Here is a 15,903-nt window from a genome sequence, read left to right as displayed (position 1 = left end):
AACTATACAATAAATTACTTCATATGCCTTTAAATACAATAATTTTACTATACACTTTCCTAGAGACATATAAAATAAGGATAAAAGACAGTTGCAAAGAAATCCTAAGCACTATTCAGGAATCATATTGATAATAAAATAGGCTATTAACTTGAAACCATTATATATAACATAGGATGAGGAAAAAAACTAATTCTATTAATGGCACTAGGTACCAAGACTCAGCAAAAAAGATACAAACATAAATCCAATGTGTGAAAAAACTGTAAAATTAAGTTTAAATTTTGGAAATTTAAATGTTAAATGTTGGAAACAATGTGAATTTTGCATATTTGTGTTTTTTTAATATACAATATTTCCTAACTCTGGCCACCATAAATCCTAGAACTAACGACTAACCTAGTAGCAAGAACACCTCTCCCACCTAGGTGAGACTGTGGTCTCCAAATACTATCTCAGACTCAAAAGAACCACGGCTCTTTGGAGACCAGAAATCTATAAATGAGCCAGGAAAATTATTTACCAGAAAGCAAGGAAATTACCAAAGCTATTGGTCATATCAAATGGAATAGGAGCCAACTTTAAGGAGCTCCCACTGGCCAAAGATGAAACAATTTGAGTATTAAAAACACAACTGCCATATGTTGAAACAGTTTAAATATAAAGTCTATAAGTTCATGATGATAGGTTCACAAAAAGGCAAAAACCCTCATGGTTACCTTTGGAGGTTGCTAGGCCACCAACTCATTACTGTGGTCTGAAAATAGAGGCAAAGAATTAAGCATTTTTCTTGCCTTTCCTGTACAAATTGTATTTCAGGGTAGTCAAACAGCTGGAAAGAGAAAGTTCTTCATAAAAGACTCTCAGCTGATAAATATTGAAGAAATAATAGAATTAGATAATCACCACGTTGCAACCTTTAATGCAATAACGGATACAGGCTATATAACCCCACAAAAGGACTTCACCACTAAGTGAAAGAGTCTTGGGGAATTTCACTATGGGTGGATGGAGCTAACTACACCTAAACCCAATATAATGTTTAATGTTAACATCATAAAAAAAGAAAACAACTCAGACACTGCTTCCCTGATAATTAATGAAATAGGAAGTATATTGCACTACCTATGAAATTATCTGCCCAACCCCCCCAACTATCCCACCAAAAAACAAAACAAAAACAAATATAAGGGTGAAATCTGATCAGGCTTCTAGAGCAGTGCTGTTCAATACAACTTTCTGCAATCATGAAAATTTTATAAATGCACTGTTCAAAAAGCAGCCACCAGGCAATCTGTAGCTACCGAGCACTTGAAATGTGGCTAATGCAAGTTAGGAACTGAATTTTTTTTTTTTTTTTTTTTTTTTGAGACAGAGTCTCGCTCCGTCACCCAGGCTGGAGTGCAGTGGCGTGATCTCGGCTCACTGCAACCTCCACCTCCCGGGTTCAAGCGATTCTCCTTCTCCTGCCTCAGCTTCCTTAGTAGCTGAGATTACAGGCGCATGCCACCACGCCCGGCTAATTTTTTATTTTTAGTAGAGACGGAGTTTCACCATGTTGGTCAGGCTGGTCTCGAACTCCTGACCTCGTGATCCACCCACCTCAGCCTCCCAAAGTGCTGGGATTACAGGCGTGAGCCACCTTGCCCGGACTAGGAACTGAATTTTTAATTTTATTTCACTTTAATTAACTAGCCACAGCTGGCTGGTGGCTACAATACCGGACAGTGCAATTCTACATCTAACTACTGGTTTAGAGCAGTGGTCCCCAACCTTTTTGGCACCAGGGACCTGTTTCATGGAAGACACCGACAGGGTGGAAATAACACATTTTGTAAATATCTTTTTGTTAAAATTCATATGAAATGTTTTGGGGGAGGAATGGCCAAACCACTTTTTTTTGTTTTTTGAGACCGAGTCTCGCACTCTTGCCTGGTCTGGAGAGCAATGGTGTGATCTCGGCTCACTGCAACCTCCACCTCCTGGATTCACGTGATTCTCCTGCCTCAGCCTCCCGAGTAGCTGGGATTACAGGCGCACATCACCACACTCGGCTAATTTTATTGCATTTTCAGTAGAGACGGGGTTTCACTATGTTGGCCACACTGGTCTCAAACTCCTGACCTCATGCCCACCTCAGCCTCCCAAAGTGCTGGGATTACAGGCGTGAGTCACCGTGCCCGGCCAACCACTTCTTCAGTAATATGAATAATACACATGGACAGGGTTAGGGGCATGGTTTCAGGATGAAACTATTCCACCTCAGATCATCAGGCATTAGTCAGATTCTCATAAGTGTGCAACCTAGATTCCTTGCATGCGCAGTTTACAATAGGGTTCGTGCCCCTAGGAGAATCTAACCTCACGGCTGATCTGACAGGAGACAGAGCTCAGGTGGTAGGTAATGCTCACTAGCCTGTCACTCACCTCCTGCTCTGTAGCCTGGTTCCTAACAGGCCACGGACTGGTACTGCTCTGCGGCCCCAGGTTTGGGGGCCCCTGGTTTAGAGGACATAAAGGCAACAGAGATACATGTTAAAGGATATTGTGCAATGCAATCTGCTAAATTTAGAACTGTAAGGAAAAATAGGGGCTAATCCCATAGCTATAGCTATGAGGGAACAAATATAGATTAAAAGATGTCAAATGTGCATCACCCAAACACAATAGGCAGATCCCTGTGGGATTTTGGTTCAAACAAGCTAATTGTAAAAAGACATTTAAGAGACAGTTGAAGAAATGGTAATTTGACTAGATATTGACATTAGAGAATTTTTATTAATTTGTGTATGTGTAATGACAGTACTGTGGCTCTGTAAAACTGAAAAACCTAGCTCCTGATGGGGGCGGGGAGGCGGACTAAAATAACATAAAGATCAGAGATTCAGTTCCTGAAACCTTATGTCAATGTTGGCTTTAGCTGAATTTCAAGTCAAGTTGACATTTTTTGAAAGCAGGAAGCAATGACAGAGTGGACTACTGATGCTGTCACCATCTGCCAGCACAACATAAATTAGAACAGAAAGGACTAAGCAAAGGTCTTCCACCTTTTAACGAGAGGAAATGGCATCAGTACTATCAACATACACAATTTTTACAAACAACTTTTAGATTTGCATCTACATACATTTTAAAAGGCAGTGTGCCTGTTTATAAATCTCTACTCTAATTTAGTTTCAGAGCTTTTTACTACCCTGATCACTGATAATGCCATAGTCAAAAGGCAAACTCAAAATAAAAATCAATCTAAAAATGGTACTGCACGCCAAATAAGAAAATATATACACTTTATCATTAAGCTACAGCTAACAGAAATCTAATCAACGATCCTTATGATTTCCTCGTATCTAAAAAATAAATGCAAGCACTTGAGGAACTGTATAAATACAGGGCATCTACCCTACAATACTGCTTTATTAAAATAATAAATTCTTTTAATAAGTTTAACCGGACATAAGGCTCAGGGAAAACTACTTTGTGCATATCAGCGTACGGTGCTGAAACTGTAAAAGACGACCTGTCTCTGACATCATACTCATCTTTACTCTCCTGATGTCGTAAGGGACGTAAGAAAAAGCACATTATAAGCCTAAATGTACTGTCTTCAAGTATCTCCATGATTAAAGTGTTCCTAAGAAACCGTCCTTATTTCTTTCTATCCCTCATTTGTGTGCATGGAGCCGTTAGTTCAGGGTTCTCCAATTTCAGTTCTCCACATTTCCGTACCTCTTGTACTAACATAACCGTTTAAACCAACTCACTATTTTAAAAGCTGCCAACCTTAACATGCCACCCTAAATGAGCGGGTCCCCTTGTGCCGTGAATGAAGTAGTCCCAACAGCGCTAGCTAGACAGCAGCCCTGGCAGGGAGGCCGCACTGGGGTCTCTCCGCTGAAAAGGAAGGTGGGTCCGCCGGGGAAGGTGAGTACTGGGCGCAGCTCGCTCGCCCACCTGGCCACTCTCCGAAGCGCCCCCAGCCACCCGGACTCCGAGGAAGGGCTGACCACCTGGCGGGGCCGAACCCCACGCCGGGCTGCGCCACGCCGGACTCCGCCAGTGTGCAGGGCATAGCGGGCCAGGCCGAGGGACTGGGCTCCGGGGCGGACCCGAGCCGGCGGGGACGCGCCTGGTGGTTCGCAGGCCGTTGCGCAAACCGGCCGCAAGCCATGAGGCCGCGAAGCCAGAGTCACCAAGGCAGCCTGGGCCGCCTCCAGACCAGGACACGGCCGCCCCTTGCCCTTCCGACTTGCGCACAGGCGGTTACAGGGTTGCCGCAAGCACGCCCCTGAGCCTTCCCGCCATTACCTCGGGCCGGCGCTGCGCACGCGCGCCACCGCTAAACTTACGTCCAGCCTCTGTAATCGGCGCGTTTGTTCCGCCCACTGCCCCCACACTTTTAATAATTGAAACAATGCCTTCTCCAGACTTCCCCTGCACGCGAGCAAATGAACTCACCCACATCCGGGAATCCGAGGAAAGCGAGTGCAGACACGTGATGCGGGGGGGCGGGGCGGGGCGTGGCAGGAGGAAGCGTCTGCCGCGGTGGCCGGGTGCCGGTAAGGGTTTCCAGCGCCCCCGGCCTAGGTTTTGGAGGCGCGGGAATGCGTTCGTTGCTCAGTGTCGGACTTCCCCCTGTTCCCATCGGCCGAGGCTGTCACTTTACGCTCATAACCGTTTTTCTTTACTGCACTCGTGTCGGGAGGAAAGGGACTTGCGTGGCACCCCCAGACCTCCCCGTCTCCGCTTCCACGTTTGGTACATCCTGCCTCAGGCAGGAAGCCGCAGCTGAGGGGCGGCCTGACGTACGGTGCGGATGGTGGTGGCCTGCGAGGCTCATTTCTAGCAAGGAACAAGGCTTTCCCGCTTTGATTTTATAAATACATGTTTTCAAAGCTATAATATATAGAAATTGATAAGACATGTCCCTGTCCCGGGAAACGCAGGCACCGCGTGTTTGGAAAGACATTCATCTGGGCTGTTTGACAGACTCCCCAGTTGGTGCCATGCTCTGTGCTTAGGGAACTGTGAGACCCCTGGAGGGGTGGGTACCGGGACCGCGCTCAGCCTGGGGCTTGGAGGCGGCCTCCTATAGGAAGCGACCTGGGACCTAAGATTTTTAGACTGACTGTGGGTTCACTGGAATAAAAAGGAAGAAACAAAGAGCATTGCAGGCATCGGGACTGTCACGTGAGTAAGAAAAGTTTGTTCAGGAAACAGTGGTCGTACTGGGTGACGAGTACTTGGGACGGTGGCTTTAGTACACAAGGTAATCAGTGTGCCCTGGGCATTGATTATCTTGATGCTTCCCATCCTTCCAGCCCCTTATGAGGGAAGGCACCTTCGCGCCTAATCCCGGAAATGGGATGTTGACCTTCAAGAGCTGACGCCTGCGTTTATCTTGAAAGGAAGAGTGGCATTAGTGATGTGGAAAAGGGGGTTTTAACTGTCAAGGCTGGAAAATGTGACAGGGTTGGAGGTGTTTGGAGAAGGGACAGGTGAAAAAGATTGAGGCCAAATGTGGAAAGATCTACTAAGGAATCATGGGTACAAAATGTACACATAACAGTTGGAGACAATAATACCTGAGCAATTGACCACAAAGCTGACCTAGCTTGTTTAGTAGATTAAGTTAGGACAAGAAGCAAGAGTTCATGGATAGAAGGCCTACTGAAGCTCGAGTGATTTGAGAAAACTTTACAAAGGTGGAAAATCTACGTGGGCCTCCGAAAGTCAGGTTTGGATCAGCTGAGGAAAGTGAGAAGGGTATCCCAGGAGACAGAGCAGCAAGGACAAAGGAGTAGCAGCAGGAAAGTGGGGAGCACTTGTAAGACAGGGACTTCAAAAGTATAACCAAAACTTCGTCTTGCTTTGAGTTATCCACTGGGTAGTACTCGGTTAATTATTGAGTACTGGATTAATTAAGCCCTCACCTGGCTCACCGGTGACAGAAGTAGCAGGGCGCATTTTGCTTAACTTTTGCCCAGATCCTTGTCATGGGGGTAAAAACCCTTTCCCACACCAATCTGTGTATAATTTTTGCCAAGGTGTTAGGGATATCTTGCAGTTATCCTATGGGGGGACAGCTGTGAGCCTTTTTTTTTTTTTTTTTTTTTTTCCCCGAGACGGAGTCTTGCTCTGTCGCCCAGGCTGGAGTGCAGTGGCGCGTGGCGCTATCTCGGCTCACTGCAAGCTCCGCCTCCCAGGTTCACGCCATTCTCCTGCCTCAGCCTCCCGAGTAGCTGGGACTACAGGCGCCTGCCACCATGCTCGGCTAATTTTTTGTATTTTTAGTAGAGACGAGGTTTCACCCTGTTAGCCAGGATGGTGTTGATCTCCTGACCTCGTGATCCGCCCACCTCGGTCTCCCAAAGTGCTGGATTACAGGCGCGAGCCACCGCGCCCGGCCCTGTGAGCCATTTTTACAAAAACTTCCACCTGCCTTGGCCCAAACCTCAGCGTTCTTAGGCACAGGAGCTCATGAACATACTGAGATAACACTAAACTGGACTATGCGAAGGGACCAACTACAGACCTGACACAAATCCTCAAGGCAAGACGATGTCTGAAGTTGAGCTTGTAAAGGAAATGGCTTCCTTCCTTAAAATATCACCCAGGCTGAGCTCTGAAAAAAGCACCTCCAGATGGTGAGTTCCACCCCGCTCCCCCACCCCAAAATTGCTTATTGTGTGAGTCTCCATAGTCTCAGAAACTGAGAGTACCTTTGATGCCAGTGGCTTCTGGGCTTTTTGGATTGTCACTTGGTAGCAGAGAGCACCCATAGGATGATGCCTATGATGAGTCAGGGCCCAACCTTGGAAACAGGGAAATCCAGAAGTATCCTCCAAGCTAGCCAGCCTTTTGGATTAGATTATAGCAGTTTCAGAGAAAAATGGGGAATCAGCCATGGTCAAGGAGCTGAATAAGCATCGTGACCATTTGGGCCAGAAATTGAAGGGAGTGTAGCGTTAAGAATTAGAGGAAGGAACCTCCGAGGAAGGAGCTACCCCAAAGGGAAGCAGAAACTGGAGAAACTTTAGCAGTATGAGGTTCTACCACTGGTGTTCACCTAGAAGTGATTTGTTCAGATCTCAGCCTGGGTACTATTTTAGGGAAGGAAGCCGTTTCCTTTACAGTATGTTCGTGGGACTCCTGTGCCTAAGAATGCTGAGGTTTGAGCCAGGGGCTAGAAAGGAAACTTAGCTGGCCATTATGAATCAGGGACTCATCAAAGGCATCACAAACAGGAAAAGGTGAATGTTCAAGTTAGAAGAGCTATATTGAGATGCAACATATTAATATTTGAGGGCCTCGTTTAACGTGTTGCTCTCCTGTTACACTCTATGACACTGGTCTGTCAGCTGGGCTATGCCTGTCCAGTATACACTATAAAATATGTATCAGTTGGGGTTGGAGAGAGGAACTGTGATCAAAGTAGTCACCCGGCCCATATGAGAAAATGAACCTTTTCCCAAAAGGTGGCCCCAGACTAAAAAGCCTGGAGAATCCTAATAGTGGATTATACCATCTCTTCAGTCTTCGTGTTTAAGAAATAACCTCTTTGGCTTACAGATTTGACAAGATCAAAGCTGCAGGAAAATGGACAGTGAGGTTCAGAGAGATGGAAGGATCTTGGATTTGATTGATGATGCTTGGCGAGAAGACAAGCTGCCTTATGAGGATGTCGCAATACCACTGGTAGGTTATGATTTGAGCTGAGGATGGGTTAAAGGTATTGATCTGGCAGTAACTAGTGGAGGAGGGATATCAATGGAAGATAAACTAGTGTGGCAAAGAAATCAAAGCTGTGGAATTCTCTAACTCTAGAAGCTTCTGGAGAGCATCTAGTTGTATGTTTTATTTGAAGAAAAATGTGGTTCAGGGAGCTAACATGGCCAGGTCAGTTAGGAGTCATGCCAGGACTAGAGCCCAGATTTTCTGAGCCATGTTCTGTCCACCACACGAAAACCAGAGAAACCAAATAATGAGAGTTTAATGCGCAAGATCGGGAGGAACAAGAAGCAGCAGCATATGAGCTCTGTTTCTTACTTCCCTGCCTGTGGCTCATCAGTCTTTTGGCATTTTTAGAAACTTACATTCTTGGAGCATACACCTATCTTAGGTTCCCTGGAAAATATTCAGAAGATACCTGGGTATTCTTTTGCGTTTAGGCCAGCAGCCTTCTGGAATACTCTTTTCTTCCCCATCTTTGGAAAACTCTGCTGCAGGGAGTTTGTTAAACCTCATGTAATAAGTGATCCAAAAGTTTTGCTTACATAAATGTTTGTTTAAAATCCTATTTATGTCATAGAGGCCTAAAAAAGGGAAAACAGGACTGTTTTTCTTTAAAGCATGCCAGCTGCCCTGAGAAGAGTAGTTAGTATTGAATAAAATATAATTTATAGTTAGAATATCTGCTGCTGCTGTTTGCAAAGAAATAAAATAGTTCATCTGTATTTTCATTTACGAATAAGAGATAGTAATATGTTCAGTGAATAATATACATATCAAATAACAAGTCATAGCTTAGTTCAAGCTTAGGAAAATTGTCAAAAGAGAGAGCATAATAAGAATTATAGATGTCATTTATTGAATACCAGTTTTATGCCATGGACTGAGGTTGGAAATATACATTATCTCTAATTCTTAAACAACCCTGTGAGGGAGGTGCTGTTATTCCCATTTTATAGGAAAAGAATAGGATCAGAAAGGGCAACTTGCCCAAAGTCCAGTAGCAGGTAAGTAGGGCTTCATATAACATATACCTAGGTCTGTGAAGTTCCAAATCCTGTCTTGTGAACTTCTGTTCATTCATTCATTTGACAAGCATTTTTTGAAGCCTACTGTGTGCCATAAGACTATGTGAACATAAGATACAGTTCCTCCTCCTGAGGGGTCTAGAAAGGCAACACTTACAGATAAGTAATTGTGATAATAAATATTCTAGGTGGGGGCATAAACAGCCACATCATATACGAAGTGGCTGATTGCCTGGTGGGCATCAGAAAGGCTTCTGAGAGAATGTCATGTTTAAGCTGGGTCATAAGGAAGGACCAGAAGTTTAGTGGAGGTAGACAAGGGTATTGCAGCAGAGCGGACAGATGTGTAAAGGCCCAGAGTTTTGAAAGGCTTTGGGACATGGTGAGTCATTCACTGTGGATGAAGAATACATTTGTCACATAAGTAGGCTGAAAAGTTGGGCTTGGATCAGATTGAGAGTGGTATTTGATACCACACTTAGACCTCATCCTCAGGAGATCCAGGAATGAATGGTCTTAAAAGCGAGACTGCTATGCTCAGATTTGGCTTTTGGAAAATCAGTTTAGCAGCATTGTTAGAGATGGTGTGACATGGAGATAGGAGCAAGTGAGACCAATTGGCAAGCTGTTGTGGTGGTCTAGGCAAGGGAGGAGGGCCTAAACAAAGTCAAGAAAATAAAGGAGACGTCCATTTCTGGAGAAGTTTATGGCTCAGATTGGAGAATATTTGGGTGGCAGGGGATGAAGGAAGTTTCCCTGCTGACTTCCAGGTGAAGTTGGCTTGGCCCTGCTGCTAATCCACACCTTTCGCTTGTCTTGTGATTCTAAGGCAATGTGTATGCCAGTTAGGTTTTGCTGCATAACAAGTCACCCCAAAGCTTAGTGACTTAAAAGAGCAACTGTTTATTTCATGATTTTGTAGCTCAGCTGGGAGGGACTTCTAGTCTGCACCAGCTCAGCTGATCCCTGCCAGGCTTGCTTGTGTTGTGCAGTCAGCCAACAGACTCTGGAGGCTGGGTAATCTAGGACTGTCTCACATGTCTGGCAGTTAACAAGCTGTCTGCTGGGTGATGGGGTGACTATGCCATGGTCTCTGGTATCCAGCAGGCTCGCCCAGACTTCTCAATCTCAGGGTTCCAAGAGCAACCTGAGAGGAAACTGCAGAGCTTCTTGGAGCTTAGGCCAAGAACTGGCCCACTGGCATGACAGCTTCATTCTGTTGGCCAAAACAACTCACAGGGCCAGTCCAAATCCAAGATTGGGGAAATCAATTTCACCTTTTGATAAGAGTAGCTGCAAAGAACTAAGGGCGTTTTACAGTACACCATAATGGATGGCTGGGTTTATGATACTTTTGTTTTTGTTTGCCAGGCATATATGCCATTTTATGTGTTGGCATGTATTGCAAGGGACAGTAGATACCAAATGAAAGACACATTATTTTAGAAAGCATACCACAGATAGGATGAAATTAAGCAACGTTGTCTGCTTCTGAATTAAAGAATTCATTAACCAAGGACCTATTTATTCTTTGTCATCTATAAGTAATTATTAGGACTGAACTTTCTTTTTAAGTTTAAGATAATATATTATTGTGTTACAATAAATGATAGCTCTTTTCAATCTGTTCAAGTATGTTTGAATCTGTCTTGTAGAACAAGATGTATGTGATTCAAATATAGATAAGTAAATATCATTTAATATATACTGAGCATAATTTTAGAGGGGAAAACATATTCACATACTACAAATTAGAAGCCAGTGGAAAATTTTAAGTCTGGATATTGCATAACAGTTTGCTAACCATAAAACAAAACACAGATAATTGAAAAGAAATATATAGGTATCTGTGAACTCTGGTACAAAGCAGAGTTTCAGTAGTAATACATTTAAACTTAAAATACAAGTAAATGATCCCAGATCCTACAGTAAGTGTGGCCCATGACTTACCATTTTAAGAAAATTGCTGGTAGGGTGTGAATTGGTCATTTTTTTGGTTTTTTGTTGCTCTGCTCCACCACTAGAGGGAGGTCTTATCTATTAATTACATTTTCAGTGTTTCCTGCCCTACCTCCATTTTTATTATAATATAGACATGTTGGGCCAGGTGCGGTGGCTCGCGCCTGTAATCCCAGCACTTTGGGAGGCTGAGGCGGGTGGATCATCTGAGGTCGGGAGTTCGAGACCAGCCTGACCAACATAGAGAAACCCCATCTCTACTAAAAAAAAATAAAAAAATACAAAATTAGCCGGGAATGGTGGTGCATGCCTGTAATCCCAGCTACTCAGGAGGCTGAGGCAGGAGAATCGCTTGAACCCAGGAGGCAGAGGTTGTGGTGAGCCGAGATCACGCCATTGCACTCTAACCTGGGCAACAAAAGCGAAACTCCATCTCAAAAAAAAAAAGACATGTTGGGTCCAAGATAATTTTTTGGATACATTTCTTGTGTCTAAGGAATACGCCAGCAAACTAGTATTCTTTTAAAGCACGCTCCCCCTAAAGAAGATTTAGGATTCGCTCATCTCAGTGTTCCTAGCCGCTAATAATAATAGCAAATATTCCTTGAGCACTGGATACCCCACACAGTGCTCAGCACCTGATCTGAATTACCTCACCTAATCCTTACAGTAGTCCTGTGAGGTGATGGCTCTTTTGTTCTCCCATTTGCCAAGGAAGAAACAAAGGCCCCAAGGGTTTGCATACCTTGCCCAAGTAACCCAGCAAATGGGAGAGTTGTAGTCTTGGATCCTAGTTGGCTTCCAAAAGCCTCTGCCCTTAACCCTTCTGCCACAGTGCCTCCTTCACAAATGTCAGAGTCAAAATGCCCATCATTCCCTACTGAAGAAGGCCCAGGCCATGTTTGAATGATACTTCTGATAGTTTCCTCACGTGTATGATTTTAGCTTTTTTAGAATACACATATCAATTATGTTGCCTGTTCCTAGGAACTCACAAGCTTTAATTCTAAGTGCTCTTGAGTTCCAAGAAGATGCAGAATATATTACTGTTCTGAATTTCTATTGTACCTTTTCAGAATGAGCTTCCTGAACCTGAACAAGACAATGGTGGCACCACAGAATCTGTCAAAGAACAAGAAATGAAGTGGACAGACTTAGCCTTACAGTACCTCCATGAGAATGTTCCCCCCATTGGAAACTGACGCTCCTTTCTTGTGGATGGATTTTCTCAAAGTACACAGATAAAGCATGTTTTGTTTCAGTCTCCAAATTCAAATCTTTGAGTAATAAATCAGCACTCAAAAATGTACACCCATTTAGTTTGTGGTAGCCAAGTGCAATGAGAAATTGAATGAGAAACAGATTTCTCAGTAATGGTGGATATTTGGCTCTTTAAACCTAAAACTCTTCATTGAGTAGCTTATATTTGAACATGATTGGTTAAACATTTGCCTCTACCTCTGATTTTGCTTTGCTGTCAAAGTTTAACACCTTCCAACTACTTATGTGTGTCCTGTAACACAGGTGATTGAACATATGAGAGGGAAAGGCAAAGAAAAAGGAAGCCAGACACTAGGAGAATTATTAACTTCTCATACTTCCCCACATTGAGAAGCATTTGGAGTGTATTTAGCCTGTAGATGTTGTGATATGCAAATATCCCATTCCCTGGTTACTGGCATTCCTAAGATTCTTCATGGTATTTTCAAACTTTGGATAAATTTACAGATTAGAAAGATATCTGACAGTTAACCTCTGTTCTCCTTACAAATTCCTTTTGTGCTGCTGGAAAGGATCTTTGGCTAGGTGGATGACTAGTTTTATTCAAAGCCTTTTCTTAAAGCCCTTTCAGTTACAACCACCCCACTGTGGAATCAGTATTTAGTTATACGTTTGTATGAGAACCTGTATTTTGAAAAACACATTCAAGTATATTTATTCCTGGAATTATTTGCCTGTTAAACAGTGTCTTTCATGTTCCCTCCCCAGATTGTAAACTCTGTAAGAAGCTGCTTGTATCTGTATCCCTTGTTGAAACTCTGAAAACACTGAATAACTAAAATCTCTTCTCATCCTTTTTATGCTGGGTCTTTTTGTTTACTTAGCTTTTAGGAGGAAGAGGTACATGAAAAAACAAATTAGCTTATTTTAGGTTTTCAATCACAAACATGATTTTAGCATCTATCCTATAATCCAGATACATCCAGGCTGATTTCTTCTCTTTGCATCAGTAGTTCTGCCTAGAAATCTTTTATCTTCAGAATAAAGACCCCAAGGCACCAGTCCCTTCAATAAGCAAAGAAAGACAACCTAATAGAAAAGAGACTTACAATATTAAAAAAAACTTATACAAGAGAAAAAGCTTTTCAAAAAATTAAAATACCTAGAATGCCACAGTTCTTTCACATTCTTGTTAAATGAGGATTTTACAGCTTACTTGTGGTATGTAATCTCTGAGACACTAACATCTAAGAACTTGACAAATGTTCATGTGAATCCTGCCTAGCCTTTCCCTGGAATATTAGTAGACCAGTAAAATATGAAAGCTATTCTTGATTTCTGCTGAACCAGAATATGATATCTGTAAGACAGCTGTTGGTTTGTGTCTATGACACTCATCCGAGAACTGCCGCCACCCCCAGGAATAGCCTCTGGGCAAGTTCGTAACTTGTGTTATGGTGCCAGAACTGTAGCTCATTGTATCAGGAATTAGGTGACCTAATTTAGGCTAGTCAGATTTTGTCAACCAGGGCTTCGAAATCTCTGTCTAGGACTGGCTTGAGGATGATGGGCACAAGAAATGCTAAGTTGCTGTTACAGGGTAGCTTTCTTCAATTGTCTGTACCAAAACACCCAAAAAGGAAAGTATCTGGAGAGGGAGGCCAAGAGGCTATGTGGCCTATTGGTTCCTGCCAGCTTTCCAGTTTAGAGCCTGCATATTGCTTTTCTCTGTGGGAGGCACCGTGCCTGGCACTGGGAATATAGCAATGAACAAAGTAAGTGTGGCCTCTCCCTTCATGGAGCCTTTAGTTGGGGAGACAGGCATTAAACCATTAGCCATACAAATACATGATTTCAATTTGGGGCGTATGCCAGGAAGGAAAAATAAAAGATGTGACTTAGGTTGGGTTCCCAGAAGCCAACCCTGAGGCAGAGATTTCTTGTGCAAGTGATTTATTGAGGTGCTTTCAGAAGAGTCCTGTAAGGTAAACAGGATAGGTCAGGGAAAGAAGCTGAGCCAAGATGTGGTTTGAGCTGAAGTCTAGCTTCAGTCTGATCCAGTGGGATTTCTGGCCCATGATGATGCCAAGAGTTTTCTCACCTTGAGGCAAGGGGTTAGGCCTTTGTACTGAGTATGAATTGGTCAGTCATTGGCTTGGCCCTTCCCACAATCCCCCAGTGAGAGCGTAACCTCCCAGGCATTGCCAGGTGACACGCCTCTCCAGAGGACACTCTGTAAGAAGCAGCCTCGGCTGCTTGTGTCCGTACCCCTTGTTGAAACTCTGGAAACACTGAATAACTAAAATCTCTTCTCACAGCTGTGAGCGTTTGACAGCCAATACACAGTAGCTGGGGGAATGGGTACCAACAGTACTGCTGCAGTATAGGAGAATGTGACTGCAGGGGATCTGATTTATATTGAATAATCCAAGGGAGACCTTGTGATTAGCAGCTTTTATAGCACATAATTTGAAATACTAATTTTGTCTCTGAATTTTTTTCCAATCTCCAAGGAAGTAACCAGGTCCTGTGTGCTTCCCGTGCACAGCAGGAAGCGGACATGCTTAATAATAACCCTAGTCCTTGTTTGGGAAGCAGGGGAGGGTGGGAGACAAGAGGGTCTGCAGACAGGAGCCTCTTAGGAGTAGTGGAAAGCTGTGTTCCACTCAGTACCACAGTGAGATGGTGAACTTCAGAGTTTCATGGTTTGTTGGGTGCTCCAGAGGAAACCTGCACCTCAACACTGAGTCTTCGAGAAAAGGCAAAGACCTCCAAGCTTGGAACCCCCTCCTACAAGGGCCCCCTCAGACTTGGCAGTGAAGATAATAGCAACGACCCAGATAGACTGAAGAGTAGAGGTCTTCACCCATTTTTCCAGGTCATTCATGAGTGTCCTAAATGCTTGCAAGACCCTAAGAAGGGGAAAGGACACCCCAGGGACCACAGAATTAATTTCTGCTTGCAGTGCAGCAGAGTGAGGCCAAATGGACTTAATTTGCTTTGAAAAAAAGAAATGTGCTATCTCTTGTACCCTCCTTGAGCTTGTGACCCAACACTCAAAGGATGAGTAGTAGTAATAAGGGAAAGAATTGGGAGATGAGGATTGCTTACAGAGAGAGCTAACTGCATAAAGCCAGGAGGTAGGACTGGCATTATAAGCAAGGTGGGTAGGCAGGTGTCTGGCTAAAAAAAGTTTTTCTAAGTCATTGAAAGGTTCTAACTAGAGAGAGTGGCCTGATCAGATTGGATTTAAATATATATATATGTATATATCACTTTGGAGATAAGAATAGAAGTGGAAAGAAAAATCAGAAGAGCTTTGCTTTGGCTCAAGTGAGAAATGATGGTAGTTTGGATTGGCAAGATAGAGGTAGAAGTAGAAGGACTTGAAATATTTGTTCGGGGTGGAATTGTCCAGACTTGCCCAGTGTGAGCACTGGCCTCATGACCCAGGGGTTAGATCTCTGAGCTAGACACAGGACTAAAGTTACAGCCCCTATTCTCTGGAAACAAGGTCTGAGTCCAGGGGCTGCTCATCCTTTGAAACCCAACTTAGACTCACATTGTAATAGTATCATAACGATGACATGATGGTTAATCAAGCACTTCTATGCACTTTAAACACATGAGTTCCAGCCCTGACATTCACCTTTTAGGTGGATAGCATTGTCCTTATTGAGCAGGAGATGGTGACTTAAATGATTTGTTCCAAGTTAACGTTGAAAGACTTATTCCAGGCTGGACGCTGTGGCTCACGCCTGTAATCCCAGCACTTTGGGCAGCTGAGGCGGGCAGATCACCTGAGGTCAGGAGTTTGAGACCAGCCTTGCCAACATGATGAAACCCCGTCTCTACTAAAAATATATTAAAAACAAAAACAAACAAACAAAAAACTAGCTGGGCATGGTGGTGGGCGCCTGTAATCCCAGCTACTTGGGAGGCTGAGGCAGGAGAATTACGTGAACCC

The 15,903-nt window shown here is 43.7% G+C and overlaps 2 protein-coding genes across 53 annotated transcripts in view; one reads left to right on the top strand and one right to left on the bottom strand.

The window, feature by feature from the left end:
- Nucleotides 1-4,787, bottom strand: part of CEP63 (centrosomal protein 63) — an 89,649-nt gene extending 84,862 nt beyond the window's left edge. For 6 of the 49 annotated variants that reach the window (XM_055383314.2, XM_055383317.2, XM_019023953.4 and 3 more), the window contains exon 1: nucleotides 4,456-4,589. Coding sequence is in view for 8 of the 49 variants with exons in the window: in XM_063704221.1 (XP_063560291.1) it covers nucleotides 3,781-3,788 (8 nt within the window). In the remaining 41 variants the exon portion in view is untranslated. The other 43 variants (XM_055383320.2, XM_055383324.2, XM_055383294.2 and 40 more) reach the window with 23 other exon arrangements.
- ANAPC13 (anaphase promoting complex subunit 13) lies at nucleotides 3,901-12,794 on the top strand. 4 transcript variants are annotated; one of them, XM_031008976.3, is made up of 4 exons: nucleotides 4,519-4,556; nucleotides 6,292-6,644; nucleotides 7,570-7,695; nucleotides 11,792-12,794. In XM_031008976.3, the coding sequence occupies exons 3-4, from the start codon at nucleotides 7,597-7,599 to the stop codon at nucleotides 11,915-11,917; spliced, it is 225 nt and encodes a 74-aa protein (XP_030864836.1). In that variant the 5' UTR covers nucleotides 4,519-4,556; nucleotides 6,292-6,644; nucleotides 7,570-7,596; the 3' UTR covers nucleotides 11,918-12,794. The 4 variants fall into 4 exon arrangements, with proteins under 4 accessions (XP_055239302.1, XP_004037735.1, XP_030864836.1 ...); XM_055383327.2 differs by lacking the exons at nucleotides 4,519-4,556; nucleotides 6,292-6,644 and adding an exon at nucleotides 3,901-3,921; XM_004037687.5 differs by lacking the exon at nucleotides 6,292-6,644 and having other exon boundaries at nucleotides 4,497-4,556.
- Nucleotides 12,795-15,903: the final 3,109 nt, after the last annotated feature.

Source organism: Gorilla gorilla, chromosome 2 (assembly GCF_029281585.2).
Source record: "Gorilla gorilla gorilla isolate KB3781 chromosome 2, NHGRI_mGorGor1-v2.1_pri, whole genome shotgun sequence".
NCBI lineage: Eukaryota > Metazoa > Chordata > Mammalia > Primates > Hominidae > Gorilla > Gorilla gorilla.
The sequence above is the reverse complement of the archived record's forward strand: the minus strand, read 5'-3'. Positions and strand labels throughout refer to the sequence as shown.

Excerpts from the sequence above, each read along its gene's own strand:
- ANAPC13 (XM_055383327.2), top strand. The coding sequence starts at position 7,597 with ATGGACAGTGAGGTTCAGAGAGATGGAAGGATCTTGGATTTGATTGAT. Across the intron at positions 7,696-11,791 it reads AGGATGTCGCAATACCACTG|AATGAGCTTCCTGAACCTGA; the intron begins GTAGGTTATGAT and ends GTACCTTTTCAG.